The sequence below is a fragment of the Falco cherrug genome, chromosome 6 (assembly GCF_023634085.1).
Source record: "Falco cherrug isolate bFalChe1 chromosome 6, bFalChe1.pri, whole genome shotgun sequence".
Classification (NCBI taxonomy): Eukaryota; Metazoa; Chordata; class Aves; order Falconiformes; family Falconidae; genus Falco; species Falco cherrug.
This window is the reverse complement of record NC_073702.1, coordinates 34,849,671-34,876,807: the sequence shown is the minus strand read 5'-3', so window position 1 is coordinate 34,876,807 and position 27,137 is coordinate 34,849,671. Positions and strand designations below refer to the sequence as shown.

At 37.3% G+C, this 27,137-nt stretch overlaps 1 protein-coding gene across 4 annotated transcripts in view; it reads left to right on the top strand.

Annotated features, from left to right (window-relative positions):
• The window catches only part of LDAH (lipid droplet associated hydrolase), a 124,634-nt gene that overhangs the window by 50,018 nt on the left and 47,479 nt on the right, over nt 1-27,137 (top strand). For all 4 annotated transcript variants that reach the window (XM_055713710.1, XM_055713709.1, XM_055713712.1 and 1 more), the window contains one exon: nt 10,129-10,298. In XM_055713710.1, coding sequence (XP_055569685.1) covers nt 10,129-10,298 — 170 coding nt within the window. The remainder of the gene's footprint in view (nt 1-10,128; nt 10,299-27,137) is intronic.

The window sequence follows — 27,137 nt, the reverse complement described above, 5'->3', positions numbered from 1 at the left end:
TATACAGTATTAAATAATTTGGATCTGTTTACTGCAGGTAGTTATTCTAGATAGTAAATTTAACATTTCCATGGACAAATGAAGATGGAAACCAACACTTCCCTTTATACCTCTATTAAAATAGTATCATCCAAGGTGAGTATGCAAAAAAAGGACTTACGTTATACTGAATGCCATCCTAATGCCATCGTAGTAGCTAGTGAAGTAGGAAGAGTGTTACTGTTGTATTAGTACTATTCTGAAGAATCCTATTTAGTTGAACATTTCAGTCTTATCCTACATCACAGTTCTAAATAAAATTTTGGGATCGATTTTCAAGAGAAGATGGACTGGCCTAACACATTAAAAGTTTTAGCTTGGATTCAGTAGAAGCGTCAAGCACTTCAGCAGATATCATCCGTCGGTCCGGTCGCTGTGAAGTACAAATTCTGTATTGTTACTTGTGCTGCTGTATAATGTCCCTCCAGGTATACACTCAGCTGCTTGCTTTTTCCCCTTTCTCCCTCCTAACTCTGTGGCATGCTCCTTGTGATTTTCTCCTACTTTTAAAATCATTCTTTTTATTCCCTGTCAGTGGAATAACGTGGGTTGTCTTCCTTGGCCAGCTGTCTGTCTGTGCTCCAAACTTAGGCTCTCCCTTGTTTGCTCTCAGTCCCTCTTTCTCTATTTGTATGTTCAAACTTCCCAAAGTTTTAAAGTGCTGTTTTCAGTAGGTATGACTGTAGACTTGCCTACTGTGGCACAGCACTTCATTTATCATACACCAACTGAATTGATTCCTGTGAAGTGATATTCATCCAGTTTTGTTCCCTTCACTACTCTTAAAATTACCACTGTCTTGTCTTTACCTCCTGTGCTAATACCTACCCAGTCTTGATGGTGTACAGAACATCATTATTTTGTTTTTCTTCTACTGTTACACTGTGCAAATGTACGTTATTGTTGAAGTATCCTAGTCACTGAAGTTGCTTTCAGTTGCTTCATTCAGGAAGAAAGCTTTATGCCTCAGTTTCAAGACTGAATTTTCCCTGTGTTACATTGGAATATGTTATGTCTGGCCAATCATGAAAAGGTCTTTATACTAATATGCTTTCCAGTAAAGAATTACCTTAAGGAACAACGTACTCATGTACTCTCCTCTCTGTGCATTGTTCCTGGAGAGACTCGTATGTCTCATGCCTCAGACTGATGGTAGTAATTCCAATAAGCAGCGAAGCACATTTGCCCTTGTAAAACTTTGTGATACTATTTCAGATCATATCTGAAATGTGTATTCCTAAGAAAAACATGAAAGGTAGACATTTGCAGGAGCACTACCTGCTAGTCAGGCAAAGCAAGGAAAATTGACTTTCTGGAGAGTGAAAGTGGGTTTGGGGGAGCTATACTGATTTTTTCAACTTGGCCTTTTTTTGTAGTGTAAGCTCAGTGAATCAGCAATCTAATGGAAATTGCAAGATTTTATCTGTGTTGCTTGGACAGACATTATTGGTACAGTGATCCTATCCAGAGGCTCAGACTGAATGTGGAGCCCTTTCAGGTAGAAGCGCACACCCAGTGCATGCTTTTTCCTGAAGTTATTGTTACTGACTTAATTTTCTTAATCACCAGATCTTCAAGTAGAATCAGAGAATCATAGAATCATTTAAGCTGGAAAAGACCCTTAAGATCACAGAGTCCAACCATTAACCTAATACTACTAAGTCCACCACTAAACCTTGTCCCTAAATGCCACACCTACATGTCTTTTAAATGCCTCCAGGGATGATGACTCAACCACTTCCCTAGGCTTCCTCTTCCAATGCTTGGCAACCCTTTCCATGAAGAAATTTTTCCTAATATCCAGACTAAACCTCCCCTGGTGCAGCTTGAGGCTGTTTCCTCTTGTGCTATTGCTTGTTATTGGGGAGAAGAAACTGACACCCACCTTGCTACAGCCTCCTTTCAGGTAGTTGTAGAGTACATGAGCTGTGCTTCCTGTCATTGTTTGTGAAGTCTTTGCCAATGCAAGGCTAATTAATTGCTTTCTTCCTAATCCAATGTCTTGGATTGGGATAGCTTGGATATCTCTTTTTATCTTATTTTTTGCTGCAAGGCCAGAGAGGTGTGCTTCACTTCAGCACCTGGTATGGGAAGGCTGAGCATGGTTATGTTGAAACCTGCTCTGGTGGCTTGTCTTTGCCTCTCTGTTACTCTGGAATGCCCAGAGACCTCATTACCCCAGGAAGAGTAATGTGTTCAGGGGTTCCCACTACACCAGTGTTACTAGTTTTATTTGGTACCTGTTTGCTTGCATGTAGTCCTATTTCAGGCTATGTTCAGTGATTCTTCCTTAATAAGCTGTGGTAGAGCTCATTCATTTTGGGATTACTGGAAGATGGGAAATTTCTGGAGGGTTTTTGAAGGGCTGCCAGTACTGAAATTATTTGTTATTTTGCAAGTGTAGACATGCCCACCTAGACATGAAATGACTTTGAAACTGGGAAAAAATGGGTAAAGCCTAGATGAAAGTCTAATTTATGGTAAACTAAGGGCATGCTGTTTTCTTGTGCTCTGTAGTTACTTGTCTATTTAATAGAGAGTATTCTGCAAAGTAAAGTGGCATGTAGAGTAGGATACCTGGTGTGGTGGTATTACCTTACTCGTGTTTTACAGCCAACTCAGCTACATGAGCATGGTGTTACAGGTCTTTTTCTTTAAAATTATTAGGTCTGCTGAAAAGCGGTCCTTAATAGTGCAAGTAGTGTGCTGCCATCAAAAGTGCAGCCCAGAAGTGAAGAAAGCATGAGACTAGAAAAGTCACAAATTCTATACTTGTTTCTGTATCAAGATACATTTTACATAGCAGTCAGCCTCAACAAGGAAGTCCCTTCCAGTTTTGTGTGAGCAAGTGAAGAAGGGAATTCACAGAGACTTTCACTTGGCTTCAGTGTGGCCAGAGAACAAGAAACATAACATGAGCAGTCAGCTTTCTGTAGGCTCAGACCTCTTTGCTTTTGCTCCTTGAGGTCACTTTACGATGGGTATTTAGATCTGCTGCTATACAGTGATGGCTCTCTAGCCTCTAATGTGTGAAGGTTTTTTTACTTTGTTTTCCTTTCATTTTTTTTAGTCTTATAAATTACACTTTCTGTAGTTATTCACCTTACTGACTGTAAAATGCAGTCATTCAAGTACAGAAAACTTCTCCATCTCTGTTATGTAAACACCCCCCACCCCCCACCCCACCCCTGTTTTGTTTGCTTTATGCATATTAAAGTGTTTCTGGAGGCATAGACTGGTGTAGAACTTCATACTAAAATGCTGAATGCTGGTTAATGGTGTTTCCCTTGCCAAAATTGGAGACAACCAAGAAAATTCTGCTTCTAAGTTTGTACTGTTATCTCATCATACCTTGGTAATAGTTAGTCTAATCAGAGGGAAACAAGACTGCGAATGCAAAATTTAAAAAAGTCTCTTACTGATATCTTAATTTAATAGGTTCATTATACTCCTGTATGCTTTAATAAAAATTCGGGGGTTAGTGTTTGTCATGTTTATTAGTTCATTCTGTCAGAACATGCTTGTACTAATTTAATTATAGTACAGCTTCCTTTGAAAAACAGATTAGGTGTTAAACAAGTGTCCCAGCAATAGGTACGTAGATAGCAAAGGAAATCAGTAGTTCAATTTGTAAATTAAGGTCTTGTTATTTTTCTAATAAAGAAAATAATACATATGACCGCTTCAGTATCTCGAGTAAATGGTAATTTATTTGTGGAGGATACCTTTACAAAAAGTAATTGCTCCAATAAACACTAATGAGTGGTGTGTTTATCTTAAAAGTTGCATGAATAGTTCCTGAGGGTACTAGGGCCAGATTAAGGTCTAAGGGTTAATCTAAAACACAATGCTTTAAGACCTGGTTCCTGGTATCAGAAGGAGTTATTCAGTATTTATTGAACATTCTTTCATGGTTCCCATCACATTTATTTGGCATGTTATTGCTTGCTGATACAAGTTATCCAGGGTTCAATAATCAAATGAAGGATTGGGTGAAGCATTCAGACTTTAAGCAGTATATCTTTAGGGGATGTATTTTCTCACACAATTGCCTATACTAGACCCACAAACCTGAAATCGCAGTTTTTAAGCTTACAGTTATATTTAAACGTTTTCATATGGCATCATGCAATTGTAAGGAATTACTGTGTTTTGCTGTAAGAACAAAAGCAATCAAATTATTTATTTCATTAGACTTCTGACTATGCATGGCAGTTTGACAGGTAATCCTTCTAATTAGTTTAGTTGTGGGGTTGCTTTCTGCCTGTCAGTACATGCAGGCAAAGATAAAGCTTTCCATGGGTTGCTCCATATAAATAGTAGTTGCTCAGTCTCAGCTGTTGCTCCTCCCATGAGTGTATGTATTTGTAGTGGAAAAAAGGTGGTGGGGCATAAAGTCTAAAACACTTGGCCCTGTATGTTGGTTGCACTTCTGGTATTTGATGGAGGCGCAGTGGATTTATGGTGGACCTGAGCAAGCTCTCCAGAGCTATTTAGCTGGCCATACATGATTGTGCTTTCCCTTTTAATATGCTTTGTTGCATGCAAATGACCTTTCAGTATCTTCTTCCTTGCTTTTCTTCCTCTTGATACTTTCTTATGATGATACTGCATTTTTGTGTGTTTAAACTTATTTCTTCTAACTATTAACATGAAGCAATATGATGATGTCATGTAGCTGAAATGAGCAGCACTGTCAGAGGAAGAGGTGAATCTTTTTCCAGTCCCCTGGCTCAGTCTCCAGATACTTGCTTGTCCTTATTCCGTGAAATGTCTAGTTCTGAAAATTGTTGACCACAAGAGTTTAGATGGGTGGTTCATTAGATTTTGTGGTTAGATATCCTGGTACTGCGTCCTACAGTAAATGACCCAGGGAAGAAGAAGATACAGAGAAGGTAAGGCAGTGGTTTTTAGTTTCCTTTCCTTCATGGCATATAATTACAAGTCACCTTTTCACACAGTGCCTTACTTGTTCATGAGTCATTTGGAGGCCTTGTGTATGAGCGAGTTCTGGGACAGACTTTAAAGTCAGTCCATGACAAGTGGACAAGTGTCTATATGTACTGAGCACAAATATTCCGTCACCTGTTATGACCAGGGTAGTTGAGAGTTTGGATGCGCAAGCATTCCCTTGTGGAATAAGAGAAGTACGACGACCTGCAGAAATTTTATGCACAAATTTGAGGGCAATGCTGGAAAATTTGGCCTCCAGTATTGTTTTGAATCATCCAGTAAAAAGGGGTCCATGATTTTTGGAGGCTGTTTAATGAAGGGCTAAATTTTATGAATCTCCAGTCTAAAGTCTGCTTATATAACCCAATATGCTTTTTTTTTTTGCTGCCTAAGAATTTCCCTTGCATACACAGCAGAAAAACAAACACAATTCTCTGTTATTTCCCTGAAAACCAAAGTCCTCTTTCCTAGCAAGATTAACATGTCAACTAATCTTAGAGCAAACACTTTATTTTAATCTATCATTGTTTTCTGACTGTGGGTTTAGAGGAGGTCAGAAAAAGAGATTAATTAAAGTGATGGCGCATTTGTTTTTTCGAAAGCACATCAGAAGATTAATGCTTTGCCAAAGAAAATAAAGAAATACATTATTTCTTTTAATGCACTTCAGCTAATAAAGTCTTAAAATCACATGCCTTGGCCCATATGGGGTGTTTGCAGCATAATGTACAAGTTGTATAATTTCTGCTATCTGAAAACTGCTTAAATGAGCTCTCCTTCAGCCATGCCATTTATCCCACACCTGAGGTGAAGTAACTCTGGTCCCTTCTCTGATGTAGAGCCATTGGAGGGTTGACTGCCAGTGTGTTTGTGCAAGTCTGTTTGCTTATACAAAGAACCCATTTAAGCTTCTCCACCCAAGAAATTCATGTTGATTTTGGATAATCCCTGAGCGATTTTATTCTGTAAAATAAATAAATAAATCTTCCAAACCGGTGACGCAGTCCAGCTCTCACATATTTTGGACTATTAGAAGTGTAGCATTTATGTTGGGGAAGCATGAACTGACACGCGGCATAAGCGATTTTATATTTGTCCAGAAGTAAAGTAGGATGTGTATTTCAGTGTAGGGTTATGTGACGTTGAGGTTTCATCTGACAAGAGTGTAGAGTCAAGTCAGTGGTGAGGAGAGTTCTGCGTGTGGGTCACCGGACCCCACGCCGCATGCTCATCCTCCAGTGTGGCTTCTCTAGGAGTAGTGCCAATGTGATTTAGTTTGGCAACAAACCAGTATTGCAGAAGAAAAGGAAGGGTTGTATTGAACAGCTGAAAGAATTCTTTGGATTAGCATTGGCTGTCAGGGCTCGCTTTCAGTCTAAGAGAGATTGTACATATATGTAATAGAGGTCAGTAGATGTGGGAATCTGAGCATCCTTGTTCTGCGTGGTGCTGAACAGGGCTGTGCTAAGGATGCTTTAGCCCAGTGCAGTAGAACAGATCTCTGTGATCATCATCAATCGTAACTAACCTGTCCAATTAAAAATTGCTTCTGCAAGCTCTGCTCTCCCCTGCTTCCTTAAGAAAACACTAGTGCACAGGCTTGAGTTGAGTATGCTCAAGTCCTAAACTCAAGTCTGCGTAAATGCGGGGAGGAACAAATGGTTATTTTCACTCTACTCTAAATCCCCACCCGTATCCTTCCTTGGGGTTCTTGGTTTGGCAGCAAAACAGGTTCTGAATAGGCACATCTCTTCTGAAATCAGTAATAGCTATGAATATGTTGCCCTGAATCTCTGTGCTGCTTTTTCTTAGATAACTAAATACTAAATTAGATACCTAATGTCTTAAGAGCTAAAATGATTAACTGTAGTTATCTAACATAGTTATCTACCTTAACATGGAGGATGTTGAGACTGGCCTAGACTGTCTTTGCTGTATTATTTGTTAATTGCATTACAGTAGTTATCAGCATCTCTTGTAGCAGATACTGACTTGGCGTAGTGAAAAGCAGCCATTAACCTCATGAGATTCAACAATACAAATACATTTTTATTCCTGTTTCCTGCTTGATTTCTGGGGTCTTGTGAGCCATGAGAGGTTCTATAGAAGATGTGTACACCTGCTTTACTTCCTTTTCCCTTGTTCTAACCTGGAAATAAGCTGAAATTATTATAAAATCACTCACTTTCAAGAAATAAAGCTATGAATGTACATCGGGTCTGGCTGAGTGCTGTGCTTGTTATCAGTAGCTAGGAAGGTGTGGGTAACACGGGTGTGTGGCTACTGCCCAGCAGCGCTTGCACAGCACCAAGGCTGTCTCTCCAGCCTTCCCCCACCCAATAGGCTGGTAGTGGGCAAGGTCTTGGGAGGGGACACAGCCAGAACAGCTGACAAAGTGACCAAAGGGATATTCCAAACCATGTGACATCTGCTCAGATATAAAAGCTAAGAGAACGGAGGAGGAAAGGGGGGCATTCGTTAATTATGACACTTGTCTTCTGGAGCACCCTCTACACATCCTGAAGCCCTGCTTCCCAGGAAGTGGCTGAGCATCACCTGTGATGGGAAGGGAATAACATCTTTTGTCTTCCTTTGCTTTCGCATGCATGACTTTTTGCTGTTGCCTTTATCTTGACCCACAAGGGTTTTTTCCATCTTATTTTCTCCCACTCTGTGCTGCTGAGGAGGGGAGTGATAGAGCAGTTTGGTGGGCACTTGGCATCCAGTCAAGGTCAACCCACCACAGAATGGAATGTCAAACATTAAAAGACATGCTGATAAATCACTGGAGATGGCAGAGCCTGACTGAAACATTATGGAAATGATAGCAAATGTTTACTAGGGAAAACTGGCCTGCTCAACCCAACACACGGTAATATGCATAGCTCAATGTAACATGCTCTTTCACTTGTTCCTGTAATCCATGGGCTGTTGTATTTCTAGTATTCTGTGTTTTCTGTGTGTTATATGTACTCTTAATTAGACTTACAATGTAGACAGCCCACTCCTGCATAAGGTTGGGCTGTTGTGTAATTAAATAAAAAGTAGGAAAGACAGCTTTTGCTAAAAATAGCAACTAAGTTTAAAAACAATGTTTTGGCCTCAGGCTTTTATTTAGGGTTTCAAAAAACAGAATGAGCTCTTTGTTTTCTATTACTTTTAGAAAGCTTTAGAAACCTTACTTTTATTAAGAAAAATGTTACTTCTCATCTAGTTTTACATTCCTTGAGTGTTTTTTAGTAAACCCCTTTTTCATATAGAGTAAACAACTGTAAAATAGGCTGGAATATGATCATTAGTACTTTTAGTAGATTAGTTTAACTAAAGATCTTTGTTGTGACCTTTGTGGTAGTAGTTTAAGCTCAGAAAAAAGCCATCAGAACTCATTCTTGAGCAATTATTTCAATTTGAAAGGTTGTGCTTCATACAGATGATCAAAAAGGCAGTACAGTGACAGCCCACTTAGGCTACCAATACTGTCACTCTCAAACCCCTGATAACTTCACTACAGCAGCGATGATTTTTAATATTTGAGATTACTGACCAACTGCCGTCAAATTTACTATATACAGATTATCATTTGATGAACTGTGTTCACAATCATAGGCAGTTAACTACGTAGTCAGTGCTTTCTCTAAGCGGGCAAAAACCCCACTACATATGAAATGGATCTATGATGCTCTCTAAATTTCTCTTAGAGGAGTTTTTCAGTGCGTTTCAGTTTTTTAATATATGTGTCTTTATAGTATCCCTGCCTGCCGGATGCTTTCTTCCACATCTGTTTTTCACATAGGGAGCTGATGCAGGGGTCATCAAAAGAAACCAAAGCAGGAAGTTAAACACCTTATATTTGGTGGGGTGCTTAGGGCTGCGTGTGCACTACCTTAGTTAGCTGTTCCTGAATTGTTAGGGGTGGGTGGCTTTTGCCAGGAACTTATGTGCTGTCTGTAGGACCATGGCTCAATAATGCTTCTGAACCTTGCCGCCAAGAGATTTAGCTTATTTCAGACTAAAGCTGTGTTGCAAGTCAACATGTAAGGAGCATAAAAGATCAGAAATTTAAGCTGGAGTACGTAATCAAGCCCTGAGGTGATAGCATGGATTTAGGAAATTAAGTCATATTATTACCAGTGCATCTCTTTTAGACAAGCTATAAGCATATGTTCCTTCACGCTTTCTGCCTCTTTTCTTTCATTCCTTGATTTTCAATATTTCTTCTTACAGTCTTTTCCATAGAGTACTCCAGCTCGACCTGGCTTAATGTAGCTTTTAGTGAATCCTTAACATAGCTTTTAGTTTAGTGGGTAGAACACCTTTCTAGCAGATGAAAAAGCTGTGAACCCCCATAGATTGGGGAACTTAGAGCCATGTCACCTACCTCACGAGCAAGAGATAGGATGCCCAAATTGCTGTAAATTCTTACAGGCATCACACTGTCCATGTATTATTGTTGACTGGCCAGGAAGCAAGTAGCAAAGTCCTCACTGTAAGTGATTACAAAGCTCCTTTAGGAGGTCCCTAGCAAAACAGCAATTAAATTGCACAATAACCTAGAACCATGAAGCTCTAACTTGATCTTCCTCTTTGTGGCTGGATTGAGAATGGTAAGAATATGCAGAATATATAAAGTGCTAGTGTTCCATGTTGACACAGGCATTTCATATTTTTCCTCATTCCATGGGACTTTTTTGTGCATCTTTATTTTAATACAGATTTTGAGTATGTGATGGCTCTCAGTGCATGATTACATATGTGATAGTTTGTCTTGAGTGCAGGGACTCTTATTCTGGGGCAGTACTGCTTTTATGTAGGTTCTTATCTCTCAATGTAAAGTTGGATTGATTTAAGCAGATCCAGTGATCAATGAAGGCTAGATGATGTGGTATAAAGCTTCATGTGTTTCTGTATCCTTCCCTGGTTTCCCAGCTACTCATAAGGCTTCACATCCTGTACATGTAATTCATCAGTCTATATTTACCAGTGGTGGCAACTCTAAAATTATTTTTTTAAGTTTGGTGGGTTGGTGTTTTTTTTTAATTAATAAGCTTGATTATTCCAGAGTTTTCCAAAGAAGGGAGGGAGATACTTGAAATCTGTATCATTAAAACAAAGGACTTCTTTTCTTTTATGTTTCAGACACAGATATTAAGGAACTAGAGGATGTTTTTGGACTTAACGGACAAGTAGAGCATAAGCTGAACTTCCTCAAAAAGAATGTATCAAAAGATATAAAGCTGGTACTGATTGCTCATTCTATTGGTTGCTACATTACACTGGAGATGATGAAGCGAGCATCAGAACTTCAGGTACATTGACCTTATAGAATGGAAGTTGTATTTTTAGCAAAGCAGTGCACATGCTTAGTCTATGAGTAATGCCATGTCTTTCTTTTCAATTAAAATGAAATATACCCATTAATGACTAATCCTAATAACATATAATAGTTCGATAAAAAATTCTGACTGAATTTGAACCTTTAAGTGTCCTTGTAAATAATTAGTAATGGTAACAAATATATTTAGGACTTTGTTGTCTTCTCATCTTTAAATTTATAAACACATCAGTGGATAATTGTCAATTACATTATGTTACTGCACCAAAAATTGACTGGCTATGGTCTTAATGTCTTCTTATCTCAAGGCAAGCAGATTGCTGGTTACACATGGGGGAATGTATGGAAAAAAATATAAGTCATGATTGGTACTACAATGAAGGACATTGTTTTTAAAATATACGTATCTATGTATCATTGCTTATGCAAGTTAGTCGTTGTGTAAGTCAGCAGGAGTGAGAGGTGTTACTGCATGTTCATGTGTATCTGAACATTTTTCATTGTCACTTTGAAGCAATAAGGCAGCTGAGGCAGGACCATGTCCTTGCAGCTCTGGAAATGGGTGTTAGTGCTCAGTAGTAACTCACTGTACTAGTGGATGATGAATGAAGAATACTGAATTTTTATTCTTAAACATGCACTCTTGCTGAACCATTGCCTCTTCCTTTACGTTATAGAATCTTCAGTGGATGGAAATGCAGTGTTAGCGTAAAGTCTGTGTTTAATATATGTGTGAGTAGGTTCTTCCACTTCATAACCATTTCCACTCCACGTCCAACTTTTTTTTTCTTCCTTTAAAGGAAACAGCAACTAAAAATGTGAAACATGAGGTTAACTTGGTATATTTCCACAGACATATTTAACTTTGTGATTATAAACAAGTGCATTTTTTTGGAGAGAACTTTTATTACTGTTTTATCTTTTCAAGAGGGAGTGTTCTAGAAAATATCATATGTGGTAATTTGTCCAAAGATATCAGCCTTTCTTTGGGCAACATCTGTACAGCCTTTATTATACGTATGATTTTATCTGTTTTCAATTAAACTATAAATTGTTGAGTAATTTTTTTACACCTGGCTCACTGGAAGCTGTCAGCTAGCTGTTCATCAATGTTTTGAAACATAATTATCTTTGGGATGCTCTTAGACTGCATGGTGCACTATGTTCATGAAGTTAATATATGACAAACTACATTTAAGATGCATTTAACAATAGAAAATATTTGTGTAAGCCAGCGTGTTGTTCAACCTTTGTCCCTTTGCCAAAAATAAGTTAACTGTTAGGTTTTATAACATATGAAGTATGATAATAAGAAACTTGTGTTTCCATCTCTCCCTTTATTTTTACTGGAATATTTGATTCCCACAAGATTTTGAGCACATATGTGTATTTTAGTAGCTAGATAATTTGATTTTATTTTTGTGTAGTTCTTATGCGATATTCTTTTATTACATGAGCTTTGGTTTTGGTCTTAAATTCTCTGCTTTAAGAGCCTTTGATTGCTCACAGTTTATTATTCTGAGCTAGAGGTTAATGTGTTGTATTTAGTGTTCCAATAATTCAGTAAACGTTTGTATTTGGAGAATATGTGTAACAGATTTGATTTTTGTTACACGATTTAAAACCCTTTCATAATCTAACCAAATAGAGAGTAGATTGTCCCTCTCTTTTACATTGATGAGAGGGAACCTGGTGATCTTGAGATAGCATGCATGAAAAGAAGAAAGTACTATCTCCTTATCTGTCCTTCTTGGTTGCTCTTCAGCTGTTGGGTTTGTATGCTCCTAATTTCTTGGGGCCTTGTGCTCTGCAGGTTAATGGGGTACTGTGGTTTTTTTTTTTCTTATATTTCTGTGAAATAATGCTTTCTTATTTCATAAAAAGAGAAATGGAACAGGAATTGCCAGTTCACTCCAGGATAAATTCAGTTTTGGACCCCATCCCTATTTTCCTATTGGCTCTCAGGGAGGCTTCTGTTAACAAGTTCTTCAGGAGACCCCTTGACACAAACTTAGTCATAGGTTGATGCCTTTAACTAAGTCTGAATAGTAAAGAAGGGCCACACAGGTTACATCCATACTTGTAACTAAATGGGGCTACTCCATGGGTGTGAGCACTGGGCCAGCTAGGCAGTGATGTTTTTGAACTAGTCTTTAAGAGACTTTCTGGCCCAAAGCAGCCAGCCACTCCCAGGCACCCTGGCATGCCTCTGGGCTCGGCAGAGGCCCAGGACCATTCCCAGTAGTTAGTCTGGATGCAGACCTCCTGTTTGAAGGCAGGATTCAGGGGAAATGCAGCCATGTGGACACAGACCATCCTATGCCACCCTGTTCAGTGGCAGGACCAGGGAATAGTTCCTGGGTGGTCTGTTTGCTCATACACACGTAACCGTGAACACCTCTCAGTTGTCATGCTGGGCATCAAATCTTGTTGAGGTTCACCTCTTCATGGGGAGTGGAGCATCCAGAGTTTGTCAGACTACTAAAAAAATTTTGACACCGGGAAGGAAAAATGTTAATCAGCCTTACTCTGTGGAGATGGAAAAAGCAATAATGTACAGCTTACTTCATACTTGATCTTAATCTTATAATCTTCTTCGCTCTTCATTCAGCCAGCAGAACTGAAAAAATGAAGCTGAGTGACAAAATTATTTTCTCAGTTGGTTGGAGCCTGAGCCTAACTCATAAATATGCTACATCCTCCAGGCATATTCTTCTAAAATACAAGTCTTTACTTGGAGGATTTCCTTGTGCTTTGCTGGCAACACTACTGAGTGTTTCCTAAAACAATCTGTTTGATCATTAATTTAATCAAAAGATTGACACATTTCCTTGCTAATGAAATTCAATCTGTTACAGAATTAGTCTTTCATTTGCAATGATGCTTTTGAAAAGCCAGCACCTTTGTGGTAATAAATTAACACTTATTAATGAGTGAAACTCTTGTCCTGTAAGTGGGTTCATTACCTGGTGTGCAACACCAGTTTACCGACCGAGTAGAGGTATTCCTTACTTCTTTATTCTAGTTTGTGCAGAGTAGAGAGCTAAGTGGTAATCCACAGATGCCTAGCTCCCTGACCGTCAAAAATTTACACTATTTATATGGTTTAGCATACAAAGGCATCAGCCTTCATTGGTTACAAGTTACCCAGCTCCTTCAGTACTTAGTACTCCATTTCCCGTTTGTCAAATAATTTTCTCGCTTCTCATGTTAATTAATTTACATGCTCAGTTGCAACTTCTTTTGGGTCTGGGGGATTTCTTGAGTCAATGGTCAGTAAGTCGGTAGCTGAGATCTCCCCCTGCCGGAATTACCTTTCCCCTGGTTTTGCTGAGCTCTTTGCTTGTGATGAGTTTCCCAGCAGCTCATCTGTCTTGTGGAGGTGCTTCCTTTGTGAAGTTCCTTTTATAAAGAAAAGGATTTGCCGGTCCTTAACTAAGCTCTTAGCAGGACATACAAAGTGCTTGTAACCTGAATTAACCGTTAACAACTCATTCTCTTTAACTGGGTTAAAGTCAAACTGCTAAAAAGACATTCAATTTTATTAATCATTTGATATCACTATCATACAATGTAAGCATTGCTCTTCCTGTAAAACACATTGAGGAGGAAGACTTTAAAACCTCTGAGTATGTATCAGTTTAAGCGAACAAAATTTCTGTAATACGTACTTCAAACCCATGCATTGCTGCTATCTTGGTGGTGCAAAAGAATACTGCATAAATCTAGAACTGGGTTGATTTCATAAATAGTAGCTGACAAAATGTAAGTTTGAATAGTTGTGTATAAAACAAGTTCATGCCTTGGAAACCCTGTCACATCATTTTGTGCACACGTTCGTGTGCATCTGCCTTACCTTTCCTTCACTGCGTTCTCTTCCAAACAGAATCCTGTTGGTCTGTACTTTCTTTTGAGAATTCTGATGAGCATAACATAGTCTGCATTTAATGTTTCCACAAATTTCTACAGTAGCATAACCATATTTTCATGTTTTTCTTTTGTCTGTATATGCATTGCATTCAGGTCATTCACTTGAGGAGCTACAACTTGTTCAGGATCTGCTAATGTAAACCTTTGAAGGTTTCTGTAATGGGTCTTATTATTGATAAATCAGCACTGGATTTATCTGATAAATCAGGAGGCTGTCCACTAACTGAACTTCTTGAGTTAAGCAAACATTTCTTCATTGCTGCATATTCTAAATTTTTTTTTATGATGTGTAAAGTGTTGGTGCTGTTAATTCCCTTTCATAAATAAATTAAACAGGAAGTACCTGGCATTTTTTGTTAACCTTTTGAATTACTGAAATGGGCTATATATCCCTGCTGTTGTACTGTCTGTTTGGCTGGTTTCTAATCCATAGAAAAAACATTTCTTTCACCCATTATTAGTACTATTAGTGGCCACAGGTATTGAGACTGATCTCAATGGGAAGCATTTTGTTAGAGCTTTTTGAATGTAGTTACTTTAGAAAATGCTTCTATACCTGCATGGTAGCTTTATTTCTTCTTTTTAATTTTTTTAAAAATATTTAATTTTAAAAAGCGAAGGAGCTTTCATCTACAGAACATTGTTGTTGTTACTTCTGATGTTAGAAAAAGCCAGAAATACATTTTATCATTCTTTTTTAAATTTAGCTGATAATAGATTTTTATTCTGTCATTCCAAAGGTTCTGTGGCTAGTAATAGGGTCTTTTATTGCCCTTAGTGTTCCCCTAAATCACACGTTTAGTGTGACATAAGTAGTCCTCATTTTGGAATTTCATACTCAAACCAAAAGGCCAAGGAGGCCTTTGAGGGAGCAAAAAAAGACTGTACCACAGTTTTGCACAAATGAGTCTTAAATTCAGCTGCCTTCAGTGAGACATCTGTGTTAATTTAATTCTGGATGTTTTAAGTTGGTCCTGAATTGGACTATTTCTATTATATATATATATATATATTCGGCAGTTCTCTCTATCCGTTCTTGATAGATAGCAAGTCTTTCAGAGCATATACAAGGAAGCACAGGTGGTCTGAGCCAGCAATTAATTTAAAATTTGCTTTAGTTGACAGTATACACGTGGCAGAGTCTGCACAATCCACCTGTTAACAGATGACAAAGTTCTGATGAGTCTGTTTTCTCAGTGACACCTCAGGCAATATCAAAAAATCCAGTGGAATAGCCAGTAAAGCAAGCAATACGAACTCGGTGCATTTGCAAGCATTATGCAGCTTTCGTATTTGGAAAAAGCAAGAAGTAAGGCAGATGGCAGATGATTTATTAAACCTGACCAAATCAGGTAAATAAGCTACTGTATCTTTAAAGCATCTAAAAAGTTTCTGCAAAGATTTGTGGAGATATATTTTTTTAAAAAAAGGAAAAAATGAAAACAACCTTCATATGAAAACCTAAGACAAATATAAAACCGTTGCGCTCTGGGGTGGGAGGCTGCAAAGCAAAGAGCAATAGTGGGTGAGTTCATGGCAAACAAAGATTTGTTAGAGAGATACTGATTTTCGACTGAGACCCTCATAAAAGGCCACCAGCCTGAATTTAAAAACTGAACAAAACTTATGAATGCTGTCTGTGAAAGGCTGATAATTGTGGAATGGCGTTGAGAGTGTCAGCTCACCCATGAGACCACTGGCAACCATTATTTTCACTGGCTTGATGACAGACTCTAATCCTAACAGTCCCAGTCATATTCTTTTCTACCTCTCCCCGCCAAAAAAAAGCTTTAAAAAATGTAAACTGTAAGAAAATGCAGCAGTCGACAGGCAGGTGTGTTTTTTTGTATAAGGCCTACTGGACACCACCTTTGCGAATTGGAACAGGCACTGTCCAGGTGCCATGTACTGTGTAGGTCTGCCTGAAATTACTTTTCTCTTCACAGCCAAACAGTCCACCTTATAATATAGAGGACAAAACAATGTAAAACATCTCAAGGATACAAAGAAAAATTTAGAAAATTTAAAATGTAATGAGAAATAAACTGTTGAATATGATACATCTTCAGATGTAAAATGCCTAAGGGCAAATTAAATCAGGAGTAAAATTTTTTGTGTTCATCTTTCTCCACATTTAAGAATTCAATTTTTACCAGGGAAGATTGCCTTCAAGCCAGCATGGTGTAAACTATGAATTATCGACAAATAATTAAACCTATCAGGAACTGAAATTTGATTAGTAACATGAGACTGGTCTTCAGTCATGCTGTGAAGATACCCGACCATTATTTATTTGTGTGTGTCTGATTTTCTGTTTTCTGCTTTCTTGTTTTAACCAGGTAAATTAGCTTTTAATCATACATTGTATAGTCTGTTACACGTGGTGCCATCTTTTGACTCTTATGTTGACCAAATATGTTGTGATCAACGGTGTATAACTGCCTGCTAGTTAACAATCCAGTTCCCTCTAAAATGAGATAACAGGATTTATGCTTTAAAATTGTTCCACCCCTAAAAAAAAGGAGGGAGATAGATTAAAAAGTAAAAGAGTTTTCTAGGGGGCTCTACTTTATATGTCTGTCCTCTGCAATCCAGACTTGTTCTTGCTTTTAACTGCAGAAGTAGCCAGCAAGAAACAATGAAAGGTGAGGCTCAAGCTACCAATATAAGAGAATAAAATTCTGGACATTTTGGCAACACAAAACTTCAGGATTAGGAACATGTAAAGTTTTCCAGGTTTCACGGTGGGAAGGATTACCTGTGAACTACACCCTTTTCAAGTTCTGTGTCATCACTGTTGCGATCTTAAACTTCTAACCCAAAACCTAGAGTTTACCAAGGAAGCATGAATGGAAGGTTTGGATGAGGCTTATGGTTCTTGTCAGCCTACTTGGCCAAAGCTCATGCCTTATTAGCTGGTCCAAAGAAAGCTTTTTGAAGTGAACCTTGACTTGAATTGCTTTGTTTTATTCTGCTCACTAGTATTTTAAGCCATGTTTGTGTTCTCTTGTGTTGTTAATACACTGTGGCTCAGCTCATGTTAGCCACATGGAAACTGTAGTTCATCATATTGTCAACACCTGAAAGGGGGTAGCTATTTGTGGATTTGCCTGGCCGAGTTCAGTATCTGACCAAGAAGTGTGAATATAGAAACTCAGTTTAGAGAACAGGTGAAAGATTGCAATATGACAGTCTTTAAGAATAGAAAATATGGGATATACATTAAATTAAACAACACTCATTTTTAAATCCACTCTTTTAATATCTACCAAATACAGACCAAATGCTATATACTGTCAGTTTGTCTTATTTGATTCCTAAATGTCTCTCCTAAAAACAGAAGTAGAGATACTGGAAATAAAGGGTAGGGTAAGTATTAAAGCTCTGGTTTGCCTTCTAGAAAATACTTTCTAAATATATATATATAAAATTCATTCTTAATACTGCCTTATGTGTATTTTGAAAACAAATAACGCATTTTGAACAGTGCTGCAATGTGTATACATAGCATACCTGCTGTGGCTTTTGAAGTGAGTGAAGCAGGTAGGTATCACCTGCTCTGTCCTGAAACTTTACGGGAAATGCTAGGTTACATATAGGTCAGTACTCTTCTGAGTTAAGAAAACTTAAAATTCCAGAAGTATTGAAGATCGGATGGGACTGGTAAATAGTAGAGTGATAACTAACAGCACAAGTTACAGATTTAATTAAAATTGATGTCTGGTGCAATTAAAAGACAGGCCTGACAAAACAAGGAACAGTGCCTCTGTCAGAACGTAATTACTGAGCATATGAATGCAGGTTTCTGTTTTTAACATTGATTGCATTTTTAAGAGTGCGGATTCGGAGTCAATAATAACATTGCCCTAATATTAGCTTATTTAGATCATAAGCCTGTGATACAAAGGCCTGAGTAAGAACTAATTCCTAGGATTTTCATTGGAAAATCATGTGTTCTTCATAATGTTCACTGAAACTGAAACTTCTATCACCTTGTTTAACCTGTTTGGTTTACTGCTTAGTTGAATATAGAAGCAGTATGAAAAGCAGGATTTTGATCTGCGATGAGTCAAAGTAGGATAACATAAGAACAATAATCTTGATTTCAAGAGACTTAAATTTTTTCAATAACTGTTTATTTCACTGCTAATTAAACATCTGTTTTCTTTTCAGTTGTATGTAGTCAGAATTCAAATAAACCTATAAAAATTATTTTTTCTAGGAAGTTAGAAGATGTTAAAATAGCCAAATGTACAAACAGAAAAGGAAGAAAAATATACTGAAAAGCAAAATCTGTGATCATTCATCAAGAATCCAAAGTAAAACATGAGAATGAAGAGGAAATGAAAGACTAAAAATAAAAAAATGTCTAGAATGGTAAATGGCATAATAACAGGGTTTTTTAAGTAGCGTGGATTTTTTACAGATTCCTTCATAAAATCTTGTGATTTTGAATCTCAAAAAATTTAGATTTCTATTGTAATAACTACGTGAAATAATTCTATAAAAGTGAGTGAATCATAAACATATGATAAGAAGTAAATTTCAAAACCGGTTAGGATTTATAGCATACGTTACAAAAGAGCTCAACACCCTTTTGAAAGCCAGATTTCCCAAGGAACTTTTTTTGCTGGGTGATGTGATCTTTTGGTTCTGTATGCATATGTATATGCATAGCACTTGAAAATCAGAGACTCATCTCTTCGGAGAGTTGGACCAAACAATCAAAATTCAGTATCAAGATACATTGCACATAGCTTGAATTTATTTTGTTTTCCTACTGCAATTAATATGCTTTTATAGAAGATAATAGAGCCAGAAATCAGCATTTTTCATGCTAATTTAAAATTGAGTAGAGAAAAGGGGAAAGCAGTCAATTAGGGCATTGAAGAATTGTTCACAAAAGGAGCATGTGAAGGGGACATCGTGGAGTTTTTGAACACAGACTTTGAAAACGTGTAGTTAAACTCTGAGCATGGCTATAACTCTAGTAACTGAGATCTAGTCATTAGAAGCTCTATATTAAAATGTAATTTCACTGGCAATCCTGAGCCCTCACCAAAGAAGCGGAACTACTTCTTCAGCTCTTTCCTCTCATTGTATGTGATAAAGTTACTCAAGCAGCAAGGAAGGACTTGGATTGGAACTTGTAGTTAGAAGATGTTACTTAGAATGGACAGTGTTGTAATTAAAAGTATTTTTTATTCTGTCATATTGTTAATTTGTTCATTCCCCATGGGTTGCAGTGAGTTCTAGGCATGCTTACTTTAGAGGCTAGAATGGAAAAATTTATTCCTCTGCATTAGCTTCTATACTGAGAACGGCATGTTCTGTTTGGAGAGTTCACTGCGGGAGTGAAAGGAATCAGAAAAAGACACAAACTATACAAAAAAGTTATAAAATCTCTGAGCTTAGATTGCACATTCACTGCGTGTAGGACATTTCTAATACACTATTGAATTAAGTTCAGATAAATACTGGAGAATTTTTTTTTCCCCGTCTTTTTAGTATTTCTTTGATTAGTGATTATTTTAGGGGCATTTTTGCCAATGCCTCAATGGATCTTTTCAGATACCTGAGGATGTGTTGAGTGACTGTAAACCTATGCTTCGAGAACTATATCAAACCTTAGATTTCTTCTTAAGAATCACCCTCTGTGCTCTTATGACTGAGGTTATCTTCAAAATTAAATGTAATAGAAGTCCACTTCCTTTTCCATTTATTTCAATGTATAAACATTTGAAATGCTTGATTTCTGTTGTTTGGATACAAGTCTACTTAATTGTGACATTTTGGGGGGAAAAAATCATTAGAGTTTGCTCTTTCATGTGGAATTTGGTGTTAAGCATACATTTAAGTGGAAGTCCAGGAACCACAAATATATTTAATAAACTTGTTACTTTTGGAGTACTGTAAGAAAGTTCAATTAATGTTAATGAAAATAGGCTTCTAATAACTTTTTTACATTTCTAGTCACTGGAAAATTGTAAGAAAATTCCACTGCATTTCAAATTCCAAAAGAAAGCATTAATTCTGTATAAGGAGTCAGATTCACTGAGTCTTAATTCTTCAAATTCTTGTTCTTAGTTCCACTTACTACTCGATGACCAGTTTTATTTGTGTGATAAATCAGATGTGATAATTTTGCTCTTTCAGCAGATTCCTGCCTATATTCCATTTGTAATAATAATTAAGGCTAAGAGCAAAGGAATTTTGTAATTTTCCCTTATTTAAAATGCTTACAGTTCTGGGAAAGTCAATGCGAAGATGGAAAACCAACCTGACTGAGAGGATTCCTCACCCCCTCCTCTATCTTTTTATCTTATTCTGATACCCTGACAAGACTTGGGGATAGAACTTCTATCATAAGCCTCGAATATTCCTTGTTTCTTTTCTTCCTTTGACAAAAATACAAGGTTTGACTTTGTGTTCTGTTTGTTCTCAGTGTGTACGTCCTGGCTCACTTATCCTTCTGTTCACAGATACAAGAAGTCAGAACTTGTTCTGCTCTTCTTCCTCCAGAGTGTGTCATTAAATTAAGCCACTTAGAATGGTTAAAATGGTAATGGACTTCCTTCCAACACCAAATTGCTCTCAATCTTTTCCTTATCTGTCTACTAACCCTTCTAGCCAAGCAGGGCTGTGGACTGTGTGCCTTTTGAGGGCTAACTTCAGTGAGTGGTGAAATACACCCTCTCCAAGTGTCTTAAGTAGAGCACTTGAAAACAGAAGTCAAAGGATCTTGAGGCAGTGATGGAAGATCATGACTTTCCTTTTTCATCAGCAAAATTAGATTATAAGTGTAAGGCTGGTTTCTGATTCACCTTGTTCAGCCACTTCAGTTTCCTTAAACTGAATGGATTGTCATTGAAATTTATTGGTAGGTATAGCTGTATATTGATGACTGTGAAAGGTGTTGGTTCAAGACAACAGAAAATCTAATTCTTAATACTTTCTTTTTGTTGAGCCGTCTCTCCACTTTAAGGGCATATTACTGGTTCATCGTAAGTAGTAAGTGTTCCAGATTATGTCTACAGGGTTCATGTTTACCAGTCCATGTACCTTAAGGGTACCTGCAGATGCAGTGTAGTGATCTCATGAGAGTGCTACACTGAAAAAATAAAATAAAATCCCACCCTGTACTTCCAAAATGAAAATGGAAAGAATTTCTTCTGGAAAGTGGCAGCTGCGTTCTGACATTCATGTAATGGGAGCAACTGAAAGCTTTATGGTGTGTAACTGTGACACTGCATTCCAACATAAGCTACTCCCTGCCCTTCTTCCAACCAATAAACTATTCTTCCTCTCTTTTCACTCTCTCCCCTCCTAATCTTCTGTTTATATGCTTTAATCATAATAGCAACAAATCCATCCCTGCTGGTATTACCACACCGTTGCAAATTTTGGCCATCTCCTTTGGCACTTCCCTTGTAGATGGAATGATACTGCCCACTTCGATGGGGCTTAATTCTCTATGTAAAATACTGCTCTGTCAATGAATATTTTCTCTATTAAACTACTTTCAGTCCAACAATAAGATACAGATTTTTGGGAGAACAGTTTTCTCATTATTACCTTAACCCATAAAAAGACTTTTTCTTTTCGTGTTTTTTCAAATATTTTGGGCAAGGTTTCAGTTACCCAAATATTTGTAGTACAGAATAATTTGCATTTCATCCCTGTGAGACTTGTAAATGTAATAACAGCCTGTGTGTTTTAATATTTTTTATATTTTTAATAATTTGCAAATAGTTCTGTATGTAGAGCTGACCTGTTGAGAAATAGTTTGCAGTGTCTGTAGAGAACACTTTTGAGTTCTAGTCTTTTGTGTGTTTAGCAGAATTCTGGGCTTTGTCTGGAAAAATTGTTAAGAGTACTTCTTGCTGGAAAATATCTCAAGTAATGTGAAACAACAGATAATTTTTTCCTGTGCCATGACCCACTTGTAAGGTGAGGTATGGATGGTCCCTGTCCTGTTACTGTTAAAAAGGTTTCAGCCTTGCAAGTCAGGTATGGAAGATACTGACAACCTTCTGAAAGGTGTGATTGAAAGTGTATTGATTTCAAAGGGAATTGTCAAAGGTCTCAATTTATTTCTCAATCCATGAGGTTATTCTGTCACTACCATGATAATTTTACGGCAGTCATGGTCTTCATGTCTCCAAGAATAGATAAGAGAATCTTTGTCTCTAGAGCTGGGAATGTTGTGTCTTTGGTGAGATCCACATTGAGTGTAGACTGTCATATTTAATAACTGAAAACTAAATCCTTTAATCAGAATTTATTCACGGGGCAGAATTAAGGCCCATTACGTTGATGGAAATTTTGCCCATCATTTCAACAGGAGCAAGACCACACCCAGCCATACAGTAGGTGGAATCACAGAGGACCAGAAGCATCCAGTAGGATATTGGACATACTGCAGTCTCGTCAGGGCTCTTCCCTTTTTAGTTACTTGGCTTGTGACCACTGTTGGCAAAAGTGATTTCTTACTCTTAGCAGATGAAGTTAGATACTACCAAGATTTCCATGCCTCTCACTTTCTTGCTACTGAAAGATGTATCCTGAGTTATTTTCATCACATTTTAGTTCTTCTGTAATTAAACTCTGCAGAGCAAGTTTTACTATACTCCTAATAATATTATGTAGAGTTAATGCTGCAGAAGCCTGATTGTGATTCACATTTTAAAAGGCCTCTTCATACAGCTGGTCCAAAGCGTCTGGATGCGGGATTCTAACATATAAGGCTCAGAATCAAATTTATGCTAAGTCAGTGGAAAGTGGCCTTAAAGTAGACATAAATGTAATCACACCTCACCTTGGTGCAAATGACACTCAGGCCTACATACCTAAGGATGTAATCATTGTACCCAGCACTGTATTCATTGTCACACTGAAGACTACAGTTTGAAATACAAATACATTTTTTTAAAAAATGCTGGTCCTTGAATTTTGTTTCCATCCAAGTGGAACTGCCAGAAAGCACTGGAGGCTTGGGGCATTAAAGATGTACTTCAAATAAAATTGGATAATGTATGTTAAATAAAGAAGGTGCCAGGACATGGAAAAACTGTGTGATCGCTGTAGAGCATTTTAAACAGATGAGACTGTTGCCTGCTATTCATGTCATCAGGTAGAAGCTGAAAGAAAATAGTGAAAAAACAAACCCAAGTTTTCATTCATTTGAAAAATATGGTTTATATATATTTGAACACAGTGGGTCAAATTTCGATGTTGAAGGAGATGCAATTTATATGATAATATTGGATATATTGAATGTAGGAAACTAAATTAGTATGAGTAATAGATGGGCACACTGGGAGAAAGTGTAATTTTTAAAATGGTGTGGAACCAGCTGCATTAACTTTTATTTTCAAGGCATCCTAATAATTGCTTTTTCTGCTAAATTCTTCTTTTCTTTTTATCACATAGAGTAGAAGCAAAGCTGTGCTACATACACAGCTGAGTTAAGGAAACTCTTTGCTACTGAAAAATTGGTCATAGTTCTGTTGGTTTACACAAGGGCGTCCTGACATTTTTTGTCAGCTGGGAGGTTGAGTTTTTCTGTTTTCCTGTCATTGAATAGCATCAGCTAGAAGTTAACATCTACTTAGATCTTAAAATATTCCTGGTTGTTTTTTTTCCAGTATAGACTGTAGAAGTACGGCACAGGTTAGCTGCCTATGAGGAGCTTCAGTATGTCATTAGTAAGGAATAGCATGGCTATTTGTAGCTAGTGCATGTACTGCAGCTAAAAGAATGCCTTTGACTAACTTGTCCCAGAACCAGTGATGTACCTCAGACAAAGAATATACCAGAGGCAGAGTGTGAAAGCAGGACATGCTTCTTAAGATTTTTTTTCATAATGCGTCTCTGATTAAAGCATGAAAATTAATGAAAAGATGTGGCATTGTCATTGAGCCAGTAGAGTGGGGAAAGATAAAAATGCAATTTGTTGTGATGCATTGTATTACGTTTGACTACTTCAAAATGCAGGTGCAAGAAGACCCGTGGTTGGGAAATCATGAACCAGCATACACAAAAAGGAAGTTTCCCCTTAAATTTCATTAACACTTGCTTGGCTCACATATATTTATGTACCATTTACATAAGTGACTTTGTCTAATATCACTGAGGATGGCATTGTCCATAAAACTGTTTAATCTTCCCTTTAAAAAAGGAATAACTTAGGATGACCTTATATTTTGCAACAGTTAATGCCACAGTAGAATACTGTTAAGTTGTGAAGATTATGCACAACTTCATCTGATGAATATCAGTGTGTCCTGTATCTTTCATTGCCCTGTATCCTGAAGGAAATCAATGTTGTTGAAATATTTGGAAACAATGCATTTCTGAGGTTTTCAGGAAGACTTGTACATACGTTGTTTCTGAGAGAAATCTTCTGTGGAATGTATAAGGAAGTATATGTGTATGCATACTGTTTCCTGAAGTACTAATATAGCTGATAGTTTATGTGTATGTCCAAATAGAAATAGCTAAAAACATTGGATATGTGGTTGTTTGATTTTGTTACCCTGAATCCAGTCTGTTGTAGCCTCCAAAATTCTCTCTTCTGTAATTCAAAATGATAGAGACATATGTAAGTTGACCAGCTTCCTTAAGGTCAGTAATAGTCATGAAGTTTTGTAGACGTGAGAAGGGGTCTGCGTGGGTTCTCCCTGCAGTCACAGAGAAATGAGTGGTCTCTCTCTCACACACTTTCATAATTCTCATTTTGCCTGTTTTGTTCAAATCCAGAATAGGAATTGAATTGAGTATCCCAATCAATTGAATTGTGCTATAAGTAATTTGAATTATAAAAACATGAAGCTAAGTATGAAAAAAGAATACATCAGATGCCAAGAGGCAGAGACATCCCTGACATCAGACAAAGATAAACAGAAACCAGCACTAGAACAGGCAGCATCTTGTCACACAGCCAACCTGAGCTTAGGGTGCGATGCAACACAATATTAAAGCAATAGTGTTTTGTTAAAAGTATGAATCTCTAGTTACTTTGCAGATCTGTAGAGGAGGCATTGATCAGAGCTTGGCTACCACTTCTTCCATGCCTCAGCTCTTGCTGACTGTGTTCTAGTTTGATCTTTGAGTGACAATCTGGCCAAGGAATGAGAGTGAGAAGACACCCATGTCAGCAGAGCACTTTAAAGAGGCAGCCTTGTCTATTCGACACATGTTGTAAGAATTAAAAGTCTGGGTGTGCAGGAGGGGGACTTGAAAATGTTATCTTCATATTTTTGTACTTACTATTTCTTACACATCTCATGAGTCATATTTGTAGATAATGTTTAAGAAAAGTCTTTCTTAAGAGCCTCCATCAGTACTTTTGTGAAGCTGAATGACACATGGAGAGAACTCACACACATTTTAGTTCAGCATAATATGATTTATAGGACAGAAAATTCTAAGCACTATCATACAAGGTAATTTCTAGCCAGCTGTGTTGAAGAAAGATGAGTTCAGACTGTAGAGGGAAAGCCTAGGAAGATAATTTATCTTGGCTCATTTAACCTCATCAAACAGAGAATGTGTATTATGAGTGTCTTCTATAAGCATTACAAAGAGTAAATACAGAGAAAAACTAGAACTGTTATGCAGTTACCTATTAGGTTATATTCTAATGCAATACTTATGTAGGATCATATGGATATAAATACATTCCAAAATTTAAAAAAACAGTTTCTGGACAAAAAAATATTAAATCTGAAGTAATCATCCAAATAAGTAATAGCAAGAAGACTATATTGTTTTTAGTGAATGTGAATAGTTAATGGAGGGGACTGTAAAAAATAGAAGAGAGTATGTTTGTTACCATTGCTGTAGTTTTTGCACCATGTTTAATTATGTAAGCTCATATATTTCAGTTATATATTGTAAATGTCATTCATATATATGTATATGTATGTATGCATTCTAATTACTAGTATGAAGCCTGTCTTACATTTCAGTACCTGAACTCCTGTTTATGGACTTTCCCATGTGCAGAATGCAGTACTTCCAAGAAATACTTTTTGCCCTTACTGGAGGTATAGCTTCTGATGCCTCAGTTTCCTTCCTTGGAAGCAGTGAAGATTGACCACAGATAGACAGTATATAGTGTTCTGCATAACATTGAAAACTTGCAGATGGCAGCTGGTGTATCTTGTTCATCAAAAATTTCAGATCACAAAGCAGTCCTCCATTGGCACTGATCTCTGTGTTTCATTTTGGTAGCATTTTCTGTTGGCTAAAAAAAACACCTTTCCTGGGATTTGTAAAAAAATTTAATAAGTTCCATATCAGAAAAGGGGGCCCATGCCAGTGGTAGTGCTGTGAGTCTGCCATCTTCTCATCCTGTGCTGGATCATTGGGTTTAGAGGTTTAGATCTTTTTACAAAGCATTATGAAATATGTCATTGGGTGCTGGAGGATTTCTTACGGCCTGATGGGAAGAAAATGCAGAATGCACCGGGTTTATGATCAGTCTTGTGGTAGAGTGTTAAAAGTTTATGTTATTAACGTAATTCTTTGAATTAGAGAGAAATATATTTTCTGTAGTGTTCTCAACTTCATGTTTCATTCTAACTTTTTGGAGGAGGGGTAAAAACTTTGCAAATAACATTTGATTGGTTTTCTCCTGAAAGGGTATGTTTCTTTTCTAGGCATAACCACTCTGCAAAGGTTCTGCTAGCTTGATGTATAACTGAAACATGCTGTAATTTTTTATTTTTTTTTAATCGAGTAACCACTTAGACAAAAGGAGGGGTCGAAAGAAAACAAAAATCCCCACGTTTTAAGTCAGTGCATTTACTTTTGATTCTTCCTGAATTATTAGTTCAGCATATATAATATGGTGTAGTTCCAGGACAGTGTGGCTGCA